At 56.2% G+C, this 25,304-nt stretch overlaps 1 protein-coding gene across 6 annotated transcripts in view; it reads right to left on the bottom strand.

The window, feature by feature from the left end:
- The window catches only part of ATP2B3 (ATPase plasma membrane Ca2+ transporting 3), a 61,532-nt gene that overhangs the window by 11,996 nt on the left and 24,232 nt on the right, over positions 1 to 25,304 (bottom strand). The window contains exons 7-21 of one of the 6 annotated variants that reach the window (XM_020885444.2): positions 23,381 to 23,422; positions 22,108 to 22,272; positions 21,611 to 21,825; positions 20,884 to 21,126; positions 20,322 to 20,563; positions 17,787 to 18,021; positions 13,024 to 13,203; positions 12,820 to 12,907; positions 12,031 to 12,137; positions 11,028 to 11,219; positions 9,461 to 9,674; positions 8,534 to 8,745; positions 7,259 to 7,366; positions 5,743 to 5,925; positions 617 to 770 (exon numbers count right to left, since the gene is read on the bottom strand). In XM_020885444.2, coding sequence (XP_020741103.2) covers positions 617 to 770; positions 5,743 to 5,925; positions 7,259 to 7,366; positions 8,534 to 8,745; positions 9,461 to 9,674; positions 11,028 to 11,219; positions 12,031 to 12,137; positions 12,820 to 12,907; positions 13,024 to 13,203; positions 17,787 to 18,021; positions 20,322 to 20,563; positions 20,884 to 21,126; positions 21,611 to 21,825; positions 22,108 to 22,272; positions 23,381 to 23,422 — 2,580 coding nt within the window. The remainder of the gene's footprint in view (positions 1 to 616; positions 771 to 5,742; positions 5,926 to 7,258; positions 7,367 to 8,533; positions 8,746 to 9,460; positions 9,675 to 11,027; positions 11,220 to 12,030; positions 12,138 to 12,819; positions 12,908 to 13,023; positions 13,204 to 17,786; positions 18,022 to 20,321; positions 20,564 to 20,883; positions 21,127 to 21,610; positions 21,826 to 22,107; positions 22,273 to 23,380; positions 23,423 to 25,304) is intronic. The other 5 variants (XM_020885439.2, XM_020885442.2, XM_020885440.2 and 2 more) reach the window with 5 other exon arrangements.

Here is a 25,304-nt window from a genome sequence, read left to right as displayed (position 1 = left end):
AGGGTGGATCTGGGGCATGAGGAGGGCTCCTGGGGACACCTCTAATGCCTGGTGGCTCAGGTCTACTGCCTTTGGAAACCACCTCAAGGAGAGTTCTGGAAGCTGTTTCTTTAGTCCCCAGTGGGTGGGCTGGGTTCTTCCACTGTGAAAGATGCTGCAAAGGCTTCTCCTTCGAGTCCCAGAGACGGCCCTGAGCCCGCGCGCCAACGTCATGCTGCCCCGCAGAACACTGACCAAGTCCCCACCGAGTCCCAATGCCACCAGAATACGGCCCAAGTTCATGAAGAACCATCAGCAAAGGCAGACCAGTTCAAGAAAAGAAAACCAATGACAGAAGGAGCACCAAATGAAAAGTAAAAACATAAAATAAAATAAACCAAACAAAGAAAAGAACGAAGGTCCAGCAGTGCCATGGATTCAATACATTTCATAAGAGGCTATGGCTTTGGAGCGACACACCGTCTGGTGGGAAGGACTGAACGGGGCAATAAAGAAAGAACGGAAAAGCCACGGTGTGCAGTGGATGCAAGACTGGAAAAAAAAGAGAAGGAAGAGTTGGAGGCTTTTTCCTCCCTAGAGATGCCATTTATGAGAGAAAAGGGGACTCAAGACTCACTCCCAGCGGCACTGGTGGGATTGGCAGCAGAGAGAATTACGTGAGTAGGGGTAGAAAGATTGGTTACGTCATGGAGCTGGCTGAGGACCGAGGACCGCCGGCGCACAGCACCCTGAAATGAACCGCTTCTCTTGAAGGTACTCACTACCTCCATCTGTGGGAGAGAAAATGAGATAAAGGTTGGCTTGCACTGTGGTCCTGGGGACCGCACGGGGGTGGGACTGGGTGGGGACAGGGACCACGCTGGGCACATATCGTGACAGCAAAGCCTCATGGGGGTCGCCGCGGTGCTTCCAACGGGACCATGGCCGAGGCCCTCGGCCTCTGCGTCATCCATCAAGAGACAATTTGCTGAGTGAATGATTTGGGCTCAGAAGACTTGGGGCACTCGGGGATTAGTGATGGATCGGGTGCACCACAAACAATTTTAGGGAGAGCCATTTGCATTCACGATATGCTCATTGCAAGCCACTCATCAATAAATACCTGTGTCTGGCAATACTTTGTTATCCTAGGTCAGTAGTGCTCAACTTTTTTGCTGCCCCAACACACCTGAAGGATGTGACATGCTCCCATTGGGAACGAGGTCATGGATGCTGGGGACAGCTGCCCTTCCCTGCCCATCCTTGCTTACATGGCTCTAACCTGGCATCAGTCTGCTTCTGTGGCTCATCCAAGTGACTGAGGGGTATTTAGAGGGAAATCTCAATGGAAGAATGGATTTTACAAGAGGGGGAGGGGTTTCCCCAAAGCCCCCACTTTATCTTATCAGAACGCCTACCCGCAGAGCCACAGGCAGGGTGGGAGGAAAATGGAGAGCTAGGTCTGGGGAGCAAAGATGGCTTTGGCTTTGGCCCTCACCCTTTAAGCTTCCAGGGAGCCTTTGGGAAAGAAGAGCCATGGGGGTGAACTTGCCAGAGACACAGTGTCTTCAGATTTCCCGACCCTGCCTTTGGCTGGCAGGGGGGCTGGGGGTGGAGCAAAGCCAGGCATGGGTTTCCAGGTAACTGTGGGTGGTGGGCACTATGAATGTCTCACTATCAGATATCTATCTCTCTAGATTCTGGGATGCCAGCCTGCTGTGCCGCACTTGGGGTACTTCTTAGGGAATGAACTCTTGGGCGGGCTGTGTGTGTGTGTGTGTGTGTTTATGGAAATTTTTGGCATTAGAAAGTGTATCTGATTTCTAGAAAGTGCCTATCTAGAACTATTTCTAGAGAGTTCACTAGATGATGTGATCAGTATGCATTTCTGGAGCCCAGAGCACACTGGCTGCCTGCTCTTGGCACAAGGTCATGGCCCCTGCTCGCAAACCCCCAGGTGGCTACATGGTAGCCACCAGGGTCAGTGGTGTATCTGACATAGGGCCAGGCTCTAGGAAGAAGGCAGCTTGAGTGCTCGGACTCCCTCCATCCCAACCACAATGAAGATGTCTATCAGTTCAACCCTTGAATGCACTGTGAGACAGATACTTATTGTTGTGTGTCCACTGCTGAGTGCCCATGGGGCTGGCACAGTGCTGAGGGTCCCAACGCACTGAAGGAAGATGACCCATGTCATGATGTTGCCGTCTCTTTCTATTTCTTCCCTAGGTTGAGATGTTTCTAAGGCTACAGAGATAAATCTGTCTCAAGAGGGGACTCTTACTGTGGAAAAGGCAACAAAGGAAGGAAAAAATGCCTTTCCTGTCTTTGATTGGGCCTCTCCAGGTGGTGTACCGATGGGATGATGGTATCAGTCAAAATACCACATCATTTTCCCCTCGCCCCCACCCCATCCCAGAAGCCCCCACAATGGGCCAGGAACAAGGCCCAGTCACTGCTGAAGCTTCTCTTTGGTTTATAATGGAATGCAAAATAGACCATGTCATGAATGCCTCGAAAAGCCCCAATTCCTTAGTTTTGAGGACTCATTCTGGAATGAGGGCTTCCCTGGTAGCTCAGCTGGTAAAGAATCCACCAGCAATGTAGGAGACCCCAGTTCAATTCCCGGGTCAGGAAGATGCCCTGGAGAAGGGGTAGGCTATCCACTCCAGTATTCTTGGCTTTCCTGGTGGCTCAGACAGTAAAGAATCCGCCTGCAATGTGGGAGACCTGGGTTTGATCCCTGGATCAGGAAGATCCCCTGGAGAAGGGAATGGCTACCCACTCCAGTATTCTTGCCTGGAGAATTCCATGGACAGAGGAGCCTGATGGGCTACAGTTCATAGGGTCGCAAAGAGTCAGACACGACTGAGTGACTAAGCACAGCACTGCACATTCTCAAATGATGTCCTGCCTGGCTGGTGCACTGCCATGATGGGTGGGCAGCAGGTTAGGAAAGGCCTCCATTTAGCAACGTAAAAAGTTGTGGTGGCCTCTGAAATCTTGGGAGCAATTCTGTATTTTGCAAAAGTCAGATATAGGCTGGCTGCCTAAACAATGGCTCTCTTGGCTTGGGGTGTATACAACCTGAGGGGCTTTAATTTTCCTGGGCTTTATTTTCTCATTTCAAGTAGGTATTTTGAATAAAAAAGAACTTTTAAAAAGTGAGCTACAGTAACGTTGGTTCAGCATTCTTGAGAAGCGTGGCGGGTTCGATGTGACCAAGTCAAGGGGAGGGAGACTTGGGTGACCTTAGGTAGGTCCCTTCTCTCTGGGCCCAATTTCCCTGTGTGGAAAGCAGGGGTCAGAAGTGTCAGACTCTGTCTGAGGGGACACAGCTAGCTGGGGCACCAGGGAACTCCACCCAGACACCTCGGATGGGGGCAGGGCGGCTGCCTTCAGCTCATTGATGGGATTGAATAAGCTCTGCCACACAACCTGCCTGGCATGACACCCCAGAGCCGGTTGGGGCTGGGACAGGGTGGGTAGGGGCTCACAGATGAGCAGCAGGAGGCCACAGGATAGAGCTGGGCAGCTGGCATCAGAGGCTCCTCCCATTCTACTGGGCACTCGCTGTTATGGCTGGGCCGAAGACATTCTTCTCTGGCCATGCTGGTGCTTGGGATGCCAGGAGGCATGAGTAAGAGGCCGGGAGAAGCCCCTGGGGACCCCAGGGAGCTCCTTCACATGGTGCTCTTTGATGCCCCCTCATCCAGCCCTATAGGATCCCAGGCTCTGGGTGACCCAGGACCCTGCAGCTTTGGCAAGTCCCCCAGGGCATCCTGCCCACCTCTGATGCCAAGTGGAGGCACAGATGCCCTGAGTGTGTGTGCCCTGGTGGCAGCAGGGAGTGGACTCTGAGAAGGCTTCACGGGATAAGGAGCTAAGGAGGCCTGGGGCCCAGAGAGCAGCCAGCATGGAGGCGCAGCAGCAGCATGGGGAAGCAGAGAGGAAAGTCTGGAAAGGCAGCAGGGATTCTCGGGGCACAGGGCGCATGGGTTAGGAGAGAGGCTGAGAGCTTCTGGCCGGGGCTGGGGGAGGAGAGAGGGGCGCCTGGAGGCTAGGACCCCAAGGTCTGTGCAGGAGCAGCTGGTGAGCCACGCACACCAGGAGGGAACTTTGGGATGAACCCATGGTGATGGGTGAGATGCTGCAGGCAGATGCCGGTGAGAGTCGTGGGCTGAGGTCCCCGTCAAGGCCAAGGGGCCCATGGCGGGAAGTTGCCTAAACAGGGGTTGGGCAGTGTTCTTCCCTTCCATGGGTCTCCAGTGGAAGAAGCAGTTGGAGCTTGCTCAGGGCAGTGGGGCTGGGGTTCCGGTACAGAGTGTGGAGAAATGCACAGGAGAAGCAGGGAGTGGTAAGTGTCACAGACTGGCTAGGTTGACAAAGAGCTGCAGGGGTCCAGGGTGGACACAGGAAACCTCAATCCAGGCAGAGACGTGGGTGGTTAGGCCCAGAGGAGGCCGGCGGTGGCTGGACTGCAGATGCATATTTGAAGGGCCATGGCCATGCACCCAAGTGTTCAGGGACACAGCAAGAGGGCCAGGGGCAGCTGCAGGTTCTTGGCTTGTGCAGAAGTGATGGAGCCATCCATCAGCGGTTGGGGGGCTGGGAGGTGGTGGGCTCGGGGTGGTGGGGCCTGTGGTCTGGGCTGAGCAGAGCCCCGGCCCAGGGCTGCTGGGTATCTGGCCAGGAAGAGGAGGAGGTGGTCGCCATCTAGAGGCTGTGCAAGGAGGGCCAGGCCACGGGGAGTGGGAGCCCCCACCCCCCCCCACCCCAGGGCCTATGGGATTTCCAGCAGCTGGGGTCGCAGCCAAGAGGCGGGGGCAGACCAAGATCTCAGCAGGGGGTGGGAGTGACAGGCAAGGAAGAGGGAGAGAGGACAGGAAGTTGCCAGGAGAGCAGGGCAGACTGCACTTCCGGAAAGGTGCTGGGAAGCAGCAGGAAGAATGGAGGGACGGCCCAGCTTGGAAGCCAGGAGGATGTCTTGCAGACCTTGGTGAGGACTGATGTCAGGCCATGATGAAATCACCAGGGAGTGCCAGGGAAGGACCCGGAGAAACAGCAAGTATGGAACATCCTGGCAAGAAGGCTGGCCGGGAAGAGGTAGGGGCAGGAAGTGAGGGTGGCTCTGTCAGGCAGGCTCTCATGAAGCCTTCACAAGTGCCTCCAGGGGGGTACCCATCACGACTGTCTGACTTTCTAGAGGACAGCTGCTGATGGCCTGGACCTTGACTGGCACTGACATTTGGAGATTGGGATGAACAGAATGGACCACCTTGGTGGCCAGAGTGTGCTTCCCAATGAAGTCTTTCCCTAGAATTCACAATATAACCCAATAAATGGTGAGCTCATCAAAGGCTACTCGGAGTGGGCATCTGCCTCAGCCTGAGAAGGTCCCTTTCCTGTGACCTGGGACCACCCCCAGGAAATAAAACAAGTCCCAGTAGCTATTCGAATAGCAGGTGGCCTGTGCCCTCGCTTCCCCAAGACACAGCTCTTGGTCACAGCAAACACTCTTAGCTGCCACCTGCACCTGCTCTGGGGAGGGCCACTTGGGCTCTGAGGGGGTGTCAGGGAGAGGCCTTCTCGGTGACATTCTGTCCCTGGGCACTCCCAGAAACTGCCCTTGTGCTCATGGCGACCAGACCCCAGGGCCACCCTGTTGGTCTTGGGCTCACCTCACCCATTCTCTACCTCTGGCTTGCTGGCCCCCGTCTCGAGGCAGGAGAGCCGGAGTGGCTGAGCCCCCCGGTGGCTTACCTGTGTCTGGATCCGGTTGAGGCCCCGGAACCAGAGGATCTGGCCCCTGCGGAGCTCCCGCTCGGCATGGTCAATCTCTTCTTCTCCTTCAGCCAGCTCCTCGTCAGTCATCTCATCCTTCCCGGGCCCGTGTCCTGCTTCCTTCAGGCACTTGAGCTGGCTGGTAGGGATGGTGGCGATGACCTGGATTGCCGGAGGTGAGGGACAGCAGGCAGAAGTGACTGTCAGAAGTGGGAGGGCCGCTGGGGCCGGGAAGGGACACACACTGCCCACCTCCCTTGGACCCAGGCCAAGGCCGCTCCCCTTGCCTGCCCTGCACCATGCTCGGCTACTTTCTCAAGGCTTCCTCCCAGTGAGGGGGCAGTGTGTGTGCCCAGAGGAGCAATGCATGTCACCTTTCCACACAGCATGTGACATAAGGGACTCGCCTTACCAGACCAAGGTCTGGCTCTGGCCTGGCTCCTAGGAGGAGACCTCTAGGGCCCTGCCTGATGAGTGGGTCTTGGTTTGCCTGGGGCTGAGGGCCAGTGGTCTATGCCATCAGAAATCATGGCAGCGTGATTTCTGGCAGGGCCCTGGACCTCATGTACCAGCTTGACTTCTGGGGCCCAGAGATCAAGAAACTGAGGTGAGCCACGTGGGTGCTCCAGGCCTCCAGGAGTGACTCCCCCTCAAGTCCCCAGATGGCACTGCTCAGGGGAGCTTCCCTGGTGGTGGTACCTGTACATGTTGTTACATGTCACACTGTTGGGAGAAATTATGCTGCTGGCGGCTCCTGTGGTGGGGACCTGGAAGCCTGTGCCCGGCCCCCTCCTGGATCTGCCCTATGTAAGCTTGATCTTGGATGTCCAGCCTCTAGACAGTAACATCTGACATTGAAGCTGCTTGGTCTATGATACTTTGATGTGGTGGCCTGAGACACAGGGTAAAGCACATGCTGGTCTCAGCCTCCTACACCAATGTTCTAGAACTCTGGAGAAATGCCCTTAGGGGCCTCTTGTGTTCCCAGGGCCTGATCTGGCCCCTCCTGGCCTCTGCCCAGTCCCAGTACCCCTCCTGGCCTCTGCCCAGTCCCAGTACCCAGGCCCTTTCTTCCTAATGTAACCTTTGGCACTAGGAACTAGCTTTAGGTGCAGCCACAGAGCCAGAAGTGTGAGACTTGCCCTCTGTCAGCTCAGAGGATTTCCTCATTTCCCTTGAGATGTTCTCTTGTCCTCTTGAAGGCTCAGAGAGGTGTTGTGGAGCTTCAAATATATGAGCATCTTCCAAGTTACCCAATTCTAAAGCATGATTTTCAACTCCTACTGTAGAAAAGGGAGTGGCAGGTTTTACCAGGGCCTGTCACATCCCAGCCATGGTCCTTTGCATGCTCTCCACTGATGCTTTCACTTGTGGCTTTGCACCTAGGTCATGGCCTGTCCCAGAGGCAAGACAGGAGCCCCTGGGCTGTCTGCACTTACCCAGACAATTGGGAAGGAAGCACAGGGCTGGAAAAGTGGCTGAGGCAGATGCTTACCTGTCCCCAAACCAGTTCCCCAACACCGACAAACAGGCACCAGAGCCACTGCTCCGTGGACAGCGGGGAACAGCTGAAGGGCTTTCCACCAAACTGGACGATGACAATCTGTGGGAGAGGGGTGGGCAGGAGGTGGGTCCAGCCAGCACCTCTAGCCCTCGGGGCACCGCCTGCCTGTGGGCCCAGCTCAGGGAGTCAGAGGGGCTCCTGATTCACCCAGATAGACAGGCCATTCATGGGAGAATTCCTTTCTCCAGGCTCCTTCCCTTCATCTCCCTCTCAGTCAGTGCTGAAAGAAGCTTCCCAGACCAGCTGACCATAGGCCATGGGTGCCATGCCAGATGGGCTCAGGGCCTTGCTTGTTGCCAGGAGCCTGCTGACCCTGGTGCCCCGGACCATCCTCTTTCCAGCATGCAGGTGTGTCTTGGCCATGCTAGCCAAGTCCCCAGCTTCTGTGGACATGGTGTTTGAATGTGCTAGGTGCCGGACACTCCAGTGGACCTCCTGTAGCCTCATCACTGCTCCACGGAAGGTAGCCTCTTCCCAAGGGTGAGCTTTCCAACTCCAGACCAACCGGTCCTGAGCTTGCACTCCAACTCCCTCTGTTCCTGGACTCTCACCCTCCAGGTCAGTGTCCTCCTGCATTAACCACCCAGGGCCAGGTCTTAGACCATGAGGTAGACAGCCCTATACCCCAGAGCCCAGAAATTGCTCTTACCATTAGACCCTCAGCCTGCTCCCCCAACCTCACATGTCCTGCCTCCATTCCCCACTCTCCCTCTGCCTCCCGAGAAGCCCAGAGGGCTTCTCCAGGTGTTCCCGTGGTGTGGCAGTCCTTCCTCTGAACACTGCAAGAAAAAAACTGTCCTGGCCTATTGGCCTCACTCTGCCTCACATTTTCTATCAGCATGTCCTGGTTTTGAATGCTCAGCACCTTCTGGAGAGCTGAGTGACCAGCCTGACACAGGGAGAATTGCCACAGGAAACTTCTGGAGCTAGGGTGGCCTCTTGCCAAGGAATCGAGTGCTAGACATGGGAGTGGCAGATGTGGAGTAACCTGTGAGAAGGTCAACTCTGGGGAAGATCCACTGAAACCCTCTGGAACTGAACAGGTGAGCCTGGGGCCACGCCAGGGCTTTTGAAGATGAAGATGCTCAGAGGGCTGGGCATCGGGGAATGTGGGCAGGAGGGGCAGAGAAGCCAAGGCTGGTGTGGAGAGTCAGGTGATGGTCCCCTCTCCCCCACCTTTTCCAGCAGTGGAGCCGCCCATCCTACCTGGATGGCAAATGTGCCTAGCACGATGGTGCAGAAGATGGGGTTGCTGAAGATGCCATGGAACACATTGCGCTCGCCATGGATCTTGCGGGCGTTGATCTCATTGAAAAGCTGCATCATGACGAAGGTATTGAAGATGATGGTGTAGTGCTCGGAGGGCGGCGAGTGCAGGGGAGCATTCCGTCCACTGTCAATGTCAAAGAAGAGCTCCCCTGCAAGTCCAGGGCCACATGAGGAGAGCTGGACCCAGGTGGGTGATACAGGGGGAAGTCATGAATCCCCCAGCCCCTCAGGCTAACCCACATTAGGTCACAGCAAAGGCCGGATCCTGACCAGGGGAGCTGTCACCCAGGACAGGAGTGTTCCCAGGACATGAGTGAAGACATTGAAACCCATTTGCACATAGGCTTGAGCTAGGGAAGGAATGGGAACTGAGGTCTCAGGGCAGGCCTGACCCTCCTCTGCCCTGCCTGTCCTGCCACAAGGACCAACCTTGGCTCAGCCATGAATAGCTTCTGCTCCCAAGATGGCACAGAAAGGTCCCATGAGAGTACTTCCAGGGGATGTCTTTTGGTGCCCCCAAAAGATGTTTTGTGTGACTATTACCCTTGGCCAGCACCATCCCTGCACTGAGCTTCAAGTCTGCTCCCAGGAATGTGTGCTGAAAGCTGAGCCACCAAGAGTCACCTGACCCATGGAGAGCCCCCTGATGTCAGGCAGAGAGGCCACAAACAGAAGTGACAATCCCACTCCATGTAAATAAAAGAATCACCTAAAAGTTGCTGATGCCAGACACAGAAGAAAACTCCCAGGACAGCAGTGAGGTGAGGGCTGAGGGGTCCTCACTGGAAATCAGATTCCCAAGTGCCTGTCCCTTCCACTGCTACACAGGGCCACCAGAGCCTATGTGGCCCTGGATTAACCTACCAACGAAAAGTAGGGTGAAGATGATGGTAAGCTGGTAGACGGCATGGCCCAGGATGTTTTTCATCATGGTCCGTGAGATCAGGGGCTTGTCCCGGCCGTATGGCTTCCGCAGCAGCAGCGACTCAGTGGGTGGCTCTGTTGCCAGGGCCAGAGAGGCAAATGTGTCCATGATCAAGTTCACCCACAACATCTGCACGGCTTTGAGAGGAGAGTCCTGTGGAGAGCAGCCAGTCACCCCAACATGGGCCTGGAACCCTCACTGGCCCCCCCACCCCCTGGGAAGAAACTCAGCTAGGGGTCAATGTTACTGGAATTTAATTCAAGTGAAATTGCAACAAATCCAGCTTTCCTGTAACATTCTGACATTTCTATCCCTATGTTTCCTTAAGGTGAGCAGAGAGTTTTCACTGGCTCTCAGATTGCTGCTCTTAAAATGTTGCTAGTCTCCCTTCTCTCACCTGCTGGCATTGATGTAGAAGATGTGGTCCCAATTGTTAGCAGGAGGTTGCCACCCCCTTGTCAGTTGCCCCAGACCATAAAAGAGCATGATGGATGGGTGCTCTCCTGTGCTCCCATGCCCATGGGCCAGGAAGAGGCAGAAACTGCACTGGGCCTTCCTCCTCATCACTTCTGACTTGTTGGTTAAAAATAAGCCTCACAGAAGATAGACACCAAGGACATCCTGTAGGAGTCCATTCCTATGAAACTTCCAGAACTGACAGATCCATGGAAACAGAAAGCAAATGGGTGGGTGCCAGGGGCGGGGGGAGAGGAGAGTGGAGTGTGGCTGCTTAGTGGGTACAGGTATAGGTAACAGTTGCACAAGATGGAGACAGCATCAAAAACCACTGAATTGTACACTTTGGTTCAAACGGCTATTATGGTACAGAAGATGTTATGAAGATTTTATCTCAATTAAAAAATACCTTTGAGAAAAAAGTACCTTTGAAAGAGAGACAAATTCTGAATACTCACTAATGGGGAGAATCGGATGACAGAAAAAGGGAAAGAGGCTCCTGCAGAGGTTAATCACAGAGTTCCCAGCAGACCCAGGACAAGACTTGCACACACAAGTCCACAGTGGCCACAGGTGGAAACAACCCAAATGCCCACTGAAGAAAGGATGCAGAAAAGCTAGGTGCTCCATCCATACAATGGAGCATCAGTCTGCCATCCACAGGAATAAAGTACCTGCTACAACATGAATGGACCTTAAGAACATTGTGCTAAGTGAAGGAGCCAGACACAAATGACCACCTATGATTTGCTTCCATGGAGTTGAAACGTCTAGAACTGGTGGAAGGCGAGTGGGGAATGACTGCTGATGAGGATGGTGCTTCCTTTGGGGTGATGAAAACACAATGGAACTAGACAGAGGGAACGATGGCACAGTGCTGCGAATGTACTTATAAGTCACTGAATGGTGAATTTTTTGTTAGGTGAATTCTATCTAAACGGAAAAAAAGTCAGCAGCAAAGAAAAACCTGGCATCCTCCACTGAGCCCTGAGGCCCAGGAACACCAGGTGGGAGGGCTGTGGTCACGGAAGGGAGAGCCCCATCACCCACCTGAGTGATGCAGGCGCCTGTGAAGGCCACGATCACGGCCACCACGTTGACCGTCAGCTGGAACTGCAGGAACTTGGAGATACTGTCATAGACGTTGCGGCCCCACATGACAGCCTTGACAATGCTGGTGAAGTTGTCGTCCGTCAGGATGATGTCTGAGGCCTCCTTGGCCACGTCCGTCCCTGCGATGCCCTGGGGGGCACACACATACCGTGTCCATAAGCCCCTTCCCCAGCCCTCCTTGCCCACTCCAATCGTGTCCTTGTACTAGAGAAGTTTGGCTCACGAATGAAGAAGACGCCACCCCTGCAGTGGCCGCCCCCTGGTTTCCTGTCGGGTCCCTGCATAAGGGGCCCCTGGGAGTCCCACAGTGAGAACATGGCTTCCCAGCCCACACAGGTCACCATGGTGTTGCCCAGCTGGGTTCCCTCAGTGCCCGGAACTGGGGCTGCGCCCTCTCTGGATATGGCCCTGGGAAGGACTGCTCTGTGCCCCTGGTGCCTGCACTCTGAGGGCTGCGCCCCTCCTTCGAGGTGGGCTGGGAGAGGCCTTGCTTGGTTTCTGCCTTAGGCAGCTGAGCACAACCCGTTTCATGCCAAGGCCTCCCTGCTCAGCCATTTTTACAGAAAGAACCAGCTCTATTTCAGCCATGAGAGAGATACAAAGAGGAAAAGCTCATGTGGGGACTTGGCTCATCACACTTGGGGCTGAGGTTCACTCGGACTGGACCTGGAGATGGTGAGGCAAGTGCTCAGCAGACAAGTCCCCGTGACCCCCTAGCAATGCAGCCAGTCCCTCGTCACCTTGGGTACCATCACACCAAATACCTTGGCACAAATCACCGGCAGAGGACTGGGTGGTCAGGACGTGAGAGAAAGAAATGTCTGGCACTTGGAAACTTGCCTCAATGCTAGCTCCCACATTCCTGCCCAAAGCTTACGCATCCTCTGTCATGGGGCCCCACCTGGCACGGTCACCCAGACTGGCACAGCAGGCGGCTTACCATGGCGAAGCCCACATCCGCCTTCTTGAGGGCTGGCCCGTCATTGGTGCCATCTCCTGTCACGGCCACCACCTGCCGTTGCTCACCCGTGTTGCTGTCAATGATCCCTGGAACATAGATCAGGGCAGGGCACAGCTCCTGCCATCTGCGGCCCTGGGTGACCAGCCCAGGGACAGTGGGAGGCCAGTTGGCTCTGGAAAGCCTTTGAGATTGCCACCAAGCCTACTGCCTCCAACTCTCCATGCACTCCATCACCTTTGGGACCAAGTCTTGCGTCTTGATTGGCAGCTGCATCCTGCTTCTCCCACCCTTGTCCCTCACCCAGTGAGACAATACAGGGCGGTGGGATTTGGTACAAGGCAGGGACCTGGCACTGAGTGGCTTGGAAAAATGTCTCCTTCTCCCGGGTCCCCATTTGCCCATCTGCTCTGATGAGAGGCTGGCCCCCACTGGCATCTTCCATTGATACTGTGAGTGCAAGGGAGTGGAGGGGTGAGCTCTGACCACTCAGCCCTTGGAGGGAGTCTCCATTATTATCCCCATTTTCCCAATGAGGAAACTGAGGTTCAGGGAAGACCAGTGACTTCCTCTGAGACAAAATCTCCAGGAGCCATGTGCCCAGAGCTGAGTAGCCAGCTTTGTAGGCAGGGCCCAGACACCCGATTGGAAGCTCAGCATTGGGCATCTGGGAACAGACGACCCGCAATCGAGGTGACAGCCACACACCCCCTGCATCATGCCACCTGGGCCAGGGGGAAGGAGGGGCAATGAGCGAGCCCACTCCATTACCTTTAACCAGAGTATGTTTGTCGGTGGGAGATGATCGCGCCAGGACCCTCAGCTTAGGCCACACCTTGTCCAGACGCTCTTGCTCTATCTGGGAGGAGAAAGCATGTAGATGCTGCAGAGTCTTGGAGGGGCTGAACCGAGGGGCAGGGTGAAGAAAGTGCCAGAACCCTGGACCCGCCAGGGTGCTGATGGGTGGAGAACTACCTCGCCTTTCTCGTTTCGGATCCTACGGTTGAACTCTTTCCCCTCCAGGCACAGGAAGTCCTCCCCGGGCTGGATGATGCCACACTTGGCTGCAATGGCGCGGGCTGTGTTGATGTTGTCCCCCGTCACCATGCGGACTGTGATGCCGGCCCGCTGACATTTGCGGATAGCTTCAGGGACCTGCAAGGGATAAGATGGGTGGGTGCAGCTGTCCAGGACAGACGCAGCAGTGTCTGAGCTCTACCTTTCCTCTGTCCAGATCTGCGGTGCCCCTTGTCTCACCACGGGGCCTGGAGGTGGTGGGGGAAGTGTCCTGACCCACAGGGAGCAGGGTCCCCCCATCCCCTGCTAGGTGCCTCCTTCCTTGTGCCAGTCCCAGGGAGCAGCAACAACTCAGACCCAGGCCCTAACCCCACGAGTAAGGCCGAGAGAAGCCACGGGAACGCTGTTGAGCAGCACCACTGGGGCCATGTCCAACAAGGTGACTGTAGAAATCACCCAGTTTCCACCAGGGGAATGGAGACCCACAGCAGCTGAGCCAGGTCCAGCCCCATTAGCAGGCTAGCTGGTGGGGTACCATGTCTGTGAGTTCCAGAAGGACGAGAAAAGAACTTCTGGTCCCAGTTGCCCCATCAGATGGCAGGAGCCATCATGGGCCTCCCCCTCCCAGGCCTTGATTCACTTGTCTCTGCATCTCTTCTTAGTTTTTTTTTTTTTTAATAATATAAAACCTAAGACTTTAACAGCTTCCCTGGTGGCTCAGATGGTAAAGAATCTGCCTGCAATGTGGGAGACCCAGGTTTGATCCCTGGGTTGGGAAGATCCCCTGGAGAAGGGAAAGGCTACCCACTCCAGTATTCTGGCCTGGAGAATTCCATGGACTGTATAGTCCATGGGGTCGCAAAGAGTTGGACACGACTGAGTGACTTTCACTTTCACACATATATATTCACACACACACACACACACACAGATGGGCTTCCAGGTGGCTCAGTGGTAAAGAATCTGCCTGCCAATGCAGGAGATGCAAGAGATGCAGGTTTTTGATCCCTGAGTCAGGAAGATCCCCTGGAGGAGGAAATGGCAACCCACTCCAGTATTCTTGCCTGGAGAATCTCATGGGCAGAGGAGCCTGGTGGGCTACAGTTCATGGGGTCACAGAGTTAGCCACAACTGAGTGACTAACTTTGGTAAAGAATCTGTCTGCAAGGCAGGAGATGCAGGTTCGATCCCTGGGTGGGGAAGATCCCCTGGAGAAGGAAATGGCAACCCACTCTAGTATGCTTGCCTGGAGAATCCCATCGACAGAGGAGCCTGGTGGGCTAGTCCATAGGGTTGCAAAGAGTTGGAGACAGCTGAGCAATGAATGCTTTCACTTTCAGGACTTTTAGAGCCAAAGGGTTGACATGATTAGGTGTTCTCAGGGGGAAATGGGCCATTGCTGTGGTTCCTCACATCTCCATTTTCCTAACATAAGAGTAGATTCCAGAAAATACAGAACAAGATATCCCTCTGGTGCTGAGGGGAAAATGGGCTGTAGGGAGAGGAGACCAACTGGGAGGTGGTGCCCTTGTTTCAGAGAGTGGAGACACTCCTGTTTTTTCGATGAGGACGGGCTGGTGAGCCCTGAGATGGCAATGTGGAGGGGAGCCAGGGTGACAGTGCCTGAGGGCCGGGAGGGGACAGGAGGCTCAGAGCTCAAGGAACTGGATTAGGTGGTGAGACCTAGGCCTGTGACATGTCCAGATGGGGCCCTGGCGTGGGGTGCAGCCTGGGGAGACCCAGCTGCCTGCTGTGTCCACTGGCCCCAGCACAACCCTCTGTGAGCTCCCAGTGGGCACCGCCAGAAGCCTGGGGACAATGTGAGCCTGGGGACAGAGAGTGAGAAAGTGTGCCGTGCCCTGGGTGTGGCCTGGAAGCCAGGCCTGGGCACCAGGGACAGAGGGGTGATCGGGGACACACATGTGCGGTGGCTGGGGAAGCATGGGCCAGGGGTGGGGGGCAGGGCGTCCATGAGACCCCAGGGCAGGTGGGTGGTAGGTAGGGCCAGGCGGGCTGTGGGGGAGCCCTGGCCTGGGAGGTCAGGGCACTTGCGAGGCTGGGGGCTCCCCCAAGACAGGGGGTGGTGGCTGTGATTTCTGCCATGGAGAGAGTGGGGAGAGGATGGGTACCCAGGGCTGTGACAGAGTGACCTTACACATCCTGCCAAGTGGCCTAGAAGCCCAGCCCTGGGGGCGTTGCATCCTGCCCCCTCTGTAATGTGTCTGTCTCCTCGCTCAGCCTCAATTGAGGACCCTTTCTGCACTTGGGAGCTGCCGGGAGACACCCTCCCTTCCAGCAAGTTCCCTTCTGGCTCTGAAGCATCTGGTAGCTGGCTCTCTGCTGCCACCCAGTGGTCATAATGCGCCTGAGCATGCGGAGCTTCAATCCAGCCTCTGCTTGTCTCTGCGTGGCTGCAGCCTCACTGGGTCCCTCTCTGGTCTGAAAGGCCCTTGGCCTCCCAGGCAGGTAGCAGGAAGCTCCCCTCCATCTGCAGGTGCCTTCTCCCTCATCGGGTGACTGTCCTGCCTCCCTGCTGTCCCAGTGGACACAGCCCTGGTCCACTGATGCCCAGTGGCTCCATGTCTGCACGAGCCCCCGCGCCCCTCTGGCATAGATACAGCATGCCTACATGGGCCAAGTGATTCCCCCAGGGGCAGAGACATGCCACTGCCAGGCCATCTTTGGGTTGCAGCTCTCCCAGGCCCACAGACATCCTGGCAAGTCTAACAGTGCTATCGGTTTTCCTGCCTGCATTTGGGACCCAGGGTGTCCTCCTTGGCCACTGCCTGCTGGCTGATCCCCATGGTGGGGGGTGGGGGTCCTGCCTGGCTTCCCTGTCCTGGCTGTGTTGGTGCCACCTGCTGCCTGGCCTCTCATGCAGCCATTCACCAGCCAGAGGCGAGCCATTTGCCCCCAGGGCCCCTTTACCAAGGCCACTTCTGGTTCTTAAACAAGCATCCCATTACTTTGCCTTGAGGGTTCTCCCCGCCTCTGATTCAGCCCACTGGGGCAGCCACTGAGGCTGAGCCTTCATGGTGACCTTCTTGGAAATTTTATCCAGGTTTTTTCTAAGATGAAGACTTTTTTTTTTTTTTAATGTATCTCTGGGAAGAGTACCAACAGGGAAAGGTTTAGGCCTTGCCCCACCCATATGCTGGCCTTCTAGACTGTTCCATCTAGCCTCCACCCTGGTCCACAGACTTGAGCCACCATGGACCTGCCTCTGCAGTTCTGTCTCAGGATGTATGCATATATCTCAGGCATCCAACCTTGTATCGATGACCAGAGCTTCAGTTTGCAATGAATATTTATGTGGGAAATGAAGGGAAACTGGAAGGGCTCCTTGGCCCAGGGGGCTGAGGTGGAGGGGCCGGATGGCTTGGTTATGATGCTGTGGACATGGCCTTGGCCATGGCTCTGGGAATCTGGGAATCTCATCTTCCTCTCTGATAGCTGGGTGGAAAAGTGTAGAGCTGTTGCCGTTGATGCTGGGGACAGCAGTGGCGAATGGCTCTGTTCAGAGGGGGAGGCCATTAGTCTAGGCAAGGGCCACATGGCTTTAGGACTCGGCTTGCTGTGTGGACACAGCCCTCCTCTTTGCCTCAAAGTTTCTCCTTGGTCCGGTGAGGGGAAAGCTTGCTTCCTGGGGCCCCTGGGGTGGCCCTGTCACCCTCAATGGCACCCTCTCACCCTGCTCTCCTGGGGAGCTCCTCCCACTGCCCACCTTCTCTGGGCCCACTCCAGGGCCAGCCTAGTAGGCTCTCTTCTTCCAAGATGGAGTTTCCCATCTTGAAGGACCCACACCTCTACCCATTGCTCTTCCTCTCTAGGCCCTGATTAGCTTCTGCCCTGTTGGTGTGTTTCCTGTTCAAGAAAGCTCTGAGTGAAGTCATCTCCAAGCACTGGCTCCCTGCGCCATCCCATAGGACCTGCTCAGCTCAGGGTGGGAGAGGCCACCTGCCCTCTTGCTCCAGCCAACATGTTTCCCATGGTTTCACCTCCCTGCCTGGCCCTTTCCTTTGCAGGCTCCTCCCACCATCTGCTCGGCAACCCTCATGACCCTAAGTTATGTAAAGTCACTTCTGGACAATGTCCCTCTGGCTAGGACCTTTGCTCTGAGCTTTCTACCTAACCATGTGACCTCTCCATAGGGATGTCCGGAACCCCACTAAGCCCCAATCAAAGCCTCAATTGAGAACTGTCCTCTTCTCTCCCAGTGCTCCCCAAGTATCATGTACCCAGTTCTCTGAACCAGAGCCCAGTCACCTGTCCCTGGCTCCTCCCTCCCCTCCTCCTCATCCCCTCTGTTCCATCACTTCTGCTGGCCTTGGCAGCCATCAGGGTTCTACCTGCTGTCCTCTCTCCCCTGGCAGAGGCAGTACCTGAGACAGGCGTGGATGCCAAGCCAGAGGGGGCCTTCCAGAGGGCAGCACAGAGCCTCCTGAAGGGCTCCAGGGCCAGAGGACAAGGGGGTTCCAGGGTGCCTGGGAGGTCTGACCTGGGCCATGGCGGCCACGCCCCTGAAGCTCTGCCATCGTCCACCCTCCTCACTTGGTCCAACTCTGGCCAACTGCCGTGTGTTCTACCTAGAAAGCCTGGCAGGGAGGGATGTGATGGCTAGGAGGGCAAGAGGAAGGGGCAATCCCCTCCTTGCATTTGTGTCCTAAGGCCGAGGCCCTGTGCAGACAAGGATGGCTCCCCCAGCCATCCTGACAAGCTACCTCGGGCCGCACAGGGTCCTCGATGCCCACGACGGCTATGCAGGTGAGGTCGCCCACCACCTCGTTTTCGTTGTCCCAGTCAGGCTCCTGGGCAGCGGTAAAGTCCCGGTAGGCAATGCAAATGGTGCGGAGCCCATCGCAGGCCATCGGCTCAATGATCTTCTTCACCATGTCATCCCGGTCTCGAGGGCGAAAGCTGCGGAGTTCCCCATTGCTGTTCAAGATGTTGGTGCACCTGGGGTGGACGGAGCAGGAGAAGCCAGTATGAGGCAGTGTAGAGGGTTTCTCCGGGGTGGGTGGTGCTCTGTTGCTGCGGGGGCTTAAGAGACCCCCCACCTTGTTCTCCCCAGAACCTCAAAATGTGACCTTATTTGAAAAGAGGCTTGTTTCCAAGTTAGGATGAGGTCATCCTGGATGAGTGTGGGCCTTCAATCCAATGCCTGCTGTCCTTATAAAAAGAGCAGAGGCCACATAGAGACACAGACACAGGGACAAGGCTGTTTGATGATGGAGGCAGAGACTGGAGAGATGCAGCCACAAGCTGAGGAAGACCAAGGAGACACACCAGGGAGCATCCTACCCTGGAGGTCTTCCGGGGAGGGTGACCCCACCCACACCTTGACTGAGGACTTCCGGTTCTGGCACCAGGTTTATGGTACTCTGTTTCCCCGGGAGCCAGGAGCTCAGACACTTGTGCAGCACATCTCTGCACACTCAATGGGAGCCGGCGGCAGGGGCGGGGGTGTGTTGCCCTTGCCCTGTTGAGCTTTGGGCAAGAGGGAGGATGTTAGCAAAAACCCAAGGCCCCATAAGGGCTGGGACGGGGAGGGCTGACGAGATTTGGGTGCAGAAAAGGAATGAGAAAGGAAACCTGAGCTCCAGGGGCCAGCATGGCCATTGGACAAGTGGAGGCTCCGAGAAGACTGGTGAGGAAGGAAAAAATGTTGGTTGTGGAGGTTCTGCTCAGGCCTTTGTCCTGAAGGCTCCAGAAGGTGGCAGGGGCAGGGGGATGGAGGGGTGAGCACTGAAGTACAATTAGGTCAAGTCTTAGGAGGTGGCTCCTCTGGAGAAGGCAGCTGAGGAGCCAGGTGGGCAGAAGAGGGTGCTTGAGGGCTGCAGAGGTTAAGGCCAAGGGAAGGTGTGAATGCTGAGGGGTTGTGGGGGGGGGGCAGGGCACTTGGCAGGGCACTGCCTCAGTCTTCCTAACAGCTCTGTTGAGATCTAATTCACACAGCACACGACTCACCCATGCAATGGCTCCTAGTATATTCATAGTTGTGCTGCTATTACTACTATCACCTTGAGAACATCACTAACCTCTAAAAGGAGCCCAGCAGAAGCGACAAAAGAGGACAGATAAATTGGACTTCCCAATTGAAAGATATTTGTGTGTCCAAGGACAAATCAAGATAAGGAACAAGAAACCTATCAAGGGAGCGAAAAGACAGCAGCCCACAGAATGGGAGGAAATGCTTTGAAATCAGATACGTGTTAAGAATCTAATATTCAGAACATACAGAGAACTCTCACCACTCAACAATAAAATGACAAAGAATTCAGATCCAAGATTTGTAAGGGCTGGAATAGACATTCCTCCAAAGGAGCTAAACAAATGACCAATAAGTGCATGAAAAGGTACCAATATCCCTAGTCATCAGCAAAATGCAGGTCAAAACCACCGTGCGATCCTGACAGCTATAGCTACAGCAGCAACAATAATCAGGTAATTACGGTGAGGATGAGAAGCTAGAACCCTTAGGCATTGCTCATGGGAAGGTAAACTGGGACAGCTGCTGAGGAAAACCGTTTGGCATTCATCAAAAGATGAAACACGGAGTTACCAGTTTTGCTCCCAGGAATATACCCAAGAGAGCTGAAAATATGTGTTCAAGCAGAAACTCTACGCGAGCCTTCGAAGTGGCACGACTCACGGTAGCAAAAAGGTGGAAACAACTCAACGGTCTGCCAGTGGGAAAACTGGATAAGTAGAAGGTGGTTCATCCATGCAATGGAATGTTATTCCGTCACAGAAAGGGATGAAACACTGATAAGGGCTGCAATTCAGATAAACCTTGCAAACCACACTCCGTGAAAGAAGCCAGGTACAAAATGACACATCCTGTACGATCCCTTCATATGAAATGTCCATAATAGGTAAATTCACAAACAAGAAAGCAGATGTTGTTGGTTATTTGTTTGGTTGTTTAGTCACTAAGTTGTGTCCGACTCTTGTGACCCCATGGACTGTAGCCCACCAGGTTCCTCTGTCCATGGGATTTTCCCAGGCAAGAATACTGGAGTGGATTGCCATTTCCTTCTCCAGGGGATCTTCTCGACCCAGGAATTGAACCCGAGTCTCTTGCAAGAACTGGGGGGATGGGGATAGGCATGGGGTTTCCTTTGGGGTGATCAACTTGTTCTGGGACTGAATGCACTTTAAAGTGGTTAAAAGGGCCAGTTTCAGGCTACTGTCTATTGCAATAGGAAAACCAGAAACTCCATAGCCTTTGGCTAGCCCCAGTCCCATCCACTCACTTTTTCAGCAGGATCTCTGAGGCGCCCTTGCTGAAGAGGCGGAAGCCGCCGTCAGGCGTGCGGATGACTGTGCTCATGGACTTGCGGACTGAGTTGAAGGTGTACACTTTATAAAGCTTATCTTCAGGAATCCGCTCCCGCACTGGCTGGAAGTCCCGCTTGAGGTCCAGGACGAAGCCAAGCAGAGCGCACTCCGTCTTGTTGCCCACTTGGCGTGGGAGGGCGCCTTCCTTCTCTGGAGGCTGTGAGGTGAGGAGAACCAATGTAGCTCTGGGAGCCCCAAGTCCACCCACCTTACTGTCCTTGGACCCCAGGCCAGCCTTGGCCTCCAGCGTGGACTAGATGGGCAGCTTTCCCATCTAGGGGCTGTGAAGGGCTTCCAGAACCTGTAGGCCCTGCCCAGGTTCCAAAGATGAGGAGGGAGCCCAGCACCCCAGAAATGATTGTGGCCCTGCTCAAAAGAGTCCTTAAGGGAGCCTAGCCAGCCCCTGGCAACAGCCCACCCTGCAGCCACATCTTGCTGCCCCTTCCTGGGCCCACTCGCCGCTGGCTCCCAGCTCACTAGTATTTTGGTGGTGTAGGCACTGTTGATGGAGATGGCGTGGACCAGGAGGTCGAGGATCTTGGGGGTCAGGGCACTGGGGGCTGGAACCTCTTTGTAGTGGGTGTCCCCGAGGTAGGACTGCACCACGGTCATGCGGTTGGTAGTCAGGGTGCCCGTCTTGTCCGAGCAGATGGCCGTGGCATTGCCCATGGTCTCGCAGGCGTCCAGGTGGCGGACCAGGTTGTTGTCCTTCATCATTTTCTGTAAAGGGCACAGATGGAGGCTTGGGTAGCCAGCTGTTCTGGGGGAGGAGGTTGGCCCAGGGCATGGGGGAGCAAGAAGCACAGCTCAGATGGGCCAGGATGATGCCCCTCCCCTGCCCGGTGCCCCCTCTCAGGCAGGCCCTGTGGGTTCTCCACCCACCTCAATCTCTGCCTTCCTCCCCTGTGGCCCAAGGGTCATCCTTCTTCTTCTCTCCCATCTCAACTCCCTGCGCCCCTGGGACCCTGCCCTCATCTGGCAGATGCTGGATCATCATGCCCCCATACTCAGGAGGCTGGGTTGGGCAAGGATGTCCAAACCCAGCTCTGTGTCCCTGCTCACCACCCACCCCATTCTGCCCGAGCAATCCCAAACTTTATCCGGTCCTCGCTTGTTCAAGTTGCTTAAGGGCTTTGCGCCTGGAGTCCTGGTTCTGTATCCTGGTACCATGGGACTTGTATCCATGGTGTGTTGATTTTATTACCTTGACGGAGTAAGCTAAGGAGATGGTGACAGCAAGAGGCAGGCCCTCCGGGACAGCCACAACCAGCACGGTGACACCGATGATGAAGAACTTGACGAAGTACTGCACATAGACAGGTGTGCACTCCGCCAGCCATGCCCGGCCATCTATGACGAAGGTCTCGATCACGAAGTAGAGGACCAGGATGATAACAGTGATGGCGGACATCACCAGCCCTGCCATAGGCAGTGGAGGCAGGAAGGGAGAGCAAGACGGAAAAGATAAGGGATGCTGCAGCCTGTCCCTGGATTCTTGGAGGGTCACAGTCCATCCTCACCAGAAGGGGCGGAAGCGGGCCCTGAAGGCCATCATGCGTCCCTGGCCGGTCCCCTGGCTGATTGGCCCATGGTCCCCATCACTTTTCCCTTGCCCACTTGTTCTCCTTGGCCCAGCCTCAAGCCCAGCGTCCTCCCTGCCCACCAGGTGGCCCCCTGGGCCACCCCGTCGACAGCCCCCACCTGCTTTCCCAATCTGCACGGCCAGTTTGGTGAGCTTTCCCTGTAGGACCGACTTCTCCTTCTTGGGCACGTTGGCTTTCTTCTTTTCCCGCTCCTCCATCTCTCCACCCTCTGCACTCTTCAGGGGCTGCATTTCCATGGCAACGGCCCCATCCTGCTTCTTTGCTGTGCAAAAGAGAAGCCCGAAGCCAAGGTTAGGACCTGCCTGCTGGGCTGACGGCTGCAAGGGGGGCTTTCACAGGGCAAGCAATGGCACGCCAGCCCTCCTCTCTCATCAGCCCAGGCCCTCCTGAAGTGGGCGCTGTCCAGGGCAGGACCGAGACGCTCCTCTCGGGACCTCGCAGGGGAAGAGAAGATAGACAGAAGCACTGCTAACTGGGGCGTGCACACAGCGTGGCCAGTCCTGTGACACCCCAAATCTCAATATCCGAGAGCAGAGACCTGGGGTCCATGGAATATTCCAGAACCCAGAGCTGACTCTGGCACACTGGCGTCTAAGCCATGTCCCCACTCCCTTCAGGGAGGCCCAAGAATCCCCGTACTGTCCTCCCCTGCTCTTGGCTCAGGCCTTTGCTCCTCTCCACTAGCTGTCTGTCCACCTCCTCTCTGGAACTAGCAGTTCTTTCACAGCGCCCCTGGTGCACCCTAACTTAGTGGTGCTGTTTCTCACCACCCTTTATGGTCCCTCCACCACCCGGAGTGGGCACCCAACGCTGACACTCATCCTTGTCTCCACTCAATGGGCTCTCAGTGACTCTGCACGCCTCCTGCCACCTTGTGGGGTCAGCCAATCCCTGTGGCCTCATCTCCTAGCCCTTTGGCTGCAGCCTCAGGGACACTCAACATCCCACCTAGCTGGACCACTCTAGCCTCTGCCTCCAATGCAGTCTGCCACTCCCTGTCCCAGCCTGGGGCTCTGGCCATCGGACTATCCTCCAGTCCCAAGTGCCCTCCCAACCGCCAGCAGCCTCTGAACTCTTTGTCTGCCTCATCTGAGAGGGCAGCAGGCCTCAAAGCCTCAGCAGAAAGGCCACTGAGGTGGGAACCCACTGGCCCCACGAGGTCTTGAGTGAGTCCCCCTTCCGGAGCGTCAGATCCCTCACCAGGATGCAGGCTCTCGGGCCATCTTTGTGCACTCCTGGTGGGGTCTGCTGACCGGCCGCTCACCCCACTCACCTGGCCTCCAGGTCCTGCCCCTGCAGCTGAGGCAGGCGGCCCCCCCACCCCATCTGGCACCCTCTGCCACCCATCCTGAGTGCAGAGAGCCCATTACCTTTGGTCTGGCTACTCTCCATCGCCCCATCCTGCTGCTTGCCTACAACGGAGAGGAACGACAGACACGGAGACTTGAGAACACCACATGGCCCTGGTAACACACATGCACACGGGACAGCGGGGCACAAGACACTGCAGCCAGTGTGTGTGGGAGGAGGGGCGGGCGGTGAACCCGCGGGCCAGAACCAGCACAAGGGGCTTGCCTAGATCGGCGGTCCCCAACCTTCCTAGCCCTGGGGACTGCTTTCATGGAAGACAACGGCTCATGTCCTGCTGTGCAGCCCAGGTCCTACATGGAGCAGTATCCATCCGGGGCTTGGAGGGTTGCGGTTCCCTGGCCTAGATGGTTCCTAAGCCCGGTGGCCTAGAGATCAGCTTTCTACTCAGCACAGCCATGGAGAGAGAGGAGTTGGCCAGGGTCAGGACACCCACAGCACTGGAGGGAGCATCAGGGCTGGACCCCAGGTGTATCTGTGCAGGGGTCTTTTGCTGATGTGCTTTGCCACCATAAAGCCTGCAGCTGGCTGCTAGGAATGGTGGCAGCGACTGGCTTCCCTGTGCCAATGTAAACGGTGCCGGCCATGCCTCTGGTTTGCAAGGTTGGCAAGGACTGTCCCGCTGGGAGGGCTCAGGAGAGCCAGCAGGTGAGGGGATTCGGGCTTGGGAGTTCAGGTTCTGCACCCCAGCTTCTCTTGCTTCACCTGCACCCAGGAGAGCTCTCCAGAAGACACACATGGACAGCCCCATATCCAAAGACCACTGACCCCGGGCAGGAAGGGCTCGTGTGGGCTGGCTCATCAGCCCCCATGGAATAGCTCATGGTCATTGGAGATCCTGGGATGCAGACTGGAGGAAACGTAGCTCCCAGGTGGTGGGGTGTGGTATGGGGGATTTTAGGCAAGCAGGAGAGGCCCCCTCCCCACCCTCATGGGGGGTTGGTTGGGCCCCGTGGGGGTGTTCGGAAGCGAAGGGGTGGGTGACAATCCGGCATGAGGAAGGGGTGTTGCCCTGTGATTGGGGGAGCCTTCTGGGGGAGGGAGGGAGGTTTGAGAGGAGCACAGCCAGAAGACAAGGGCTAGACCTGGCCTGCAGAGGGGGCAGGAGCCAAGGGAGGGGAGGAGGAGGAAAGACAAGTCAGCCCAAAGAGGACCATGAGGAGTCAAGCCAGAAGGCACGAAACAGCCTTTAGTGGTCAGGGAGCACTGAGCCCTGCAGGCAGGATGGATCTCAGCGGAGGTGGGGAGAGAGTGAGACCCCACCTTACAGTCTCCAGTGTGCAGTAGTGGGTGCAAGGCCCCCTCCCGGAGCCTGGCCAGGTTGGCCTCCCCTCGGGGCTCCCTTCCTCTAGAAAGCCAGGTGCTGGGGATACCTCCTACCTGACATAGCAAGCAGGGGACAGGAGCTGGGGCTGCGGGGACCCAGGGGACTGGAGGTCAAAGGTAAGGGGCCTAGGACTAAGGCCTTCAGGCCTGACTTTGAAGGGACCTAGCAGGAGGGGAGGAGCCTGGGAAGGAACGTAGAGTGGGGGCGACCTGCCAAGTAGTCATCAGGATGTCACTGGAGGGTCACTGGGGACTCCAGTCCAGCCTAGGGGAGGCCTGGGGCCTGCCTACCCACCCACTGGTCCTCCTGGGGTCCCCAGGGTGCTGACTGTGCAGAGACACTGGGCTGAGCCCTGCAGGGAGGAGAGCCCACAAAGGGAACCCAGGCCCAGGCTGCCAGGACCTGGGGCCCTGGGAAGCCTGTAGGCAACAGCAGCTCACCTATCTCCTCCAAGGAACACAGTGGCCCAGGGAGGGGGACATGAGGAGGTCTTTCCTTACATTGACTCATCCCCGTGTTCCTGGGTTGGCAAACTGATCCCACCTGCACTCAAAGCCCAGTGGCTTTGATTGACTGGGGTGGAGCTGGTGACTGGTGAC

Source organism: Odocoileus virginianus, unplaced genomic scaffold (genome assembly GCF_023699985.2).
Source record: "Odocoileus virginianus isolate 20LAN1187 ecotype Illinois unplaced genomic scaffold, Ovbor_1.2 Unplaced_Scaffold_18, whole genome shotgun sequence".
NCBI lineage: Eukaryota > Metazoa > Chordata > Mammalia > Artiodactyla > Cervidae > Odocoileus > Odocoileus virginianus.
This window is presented reverse-complemented; position numbering and strand designations above follow the sequence as displayed.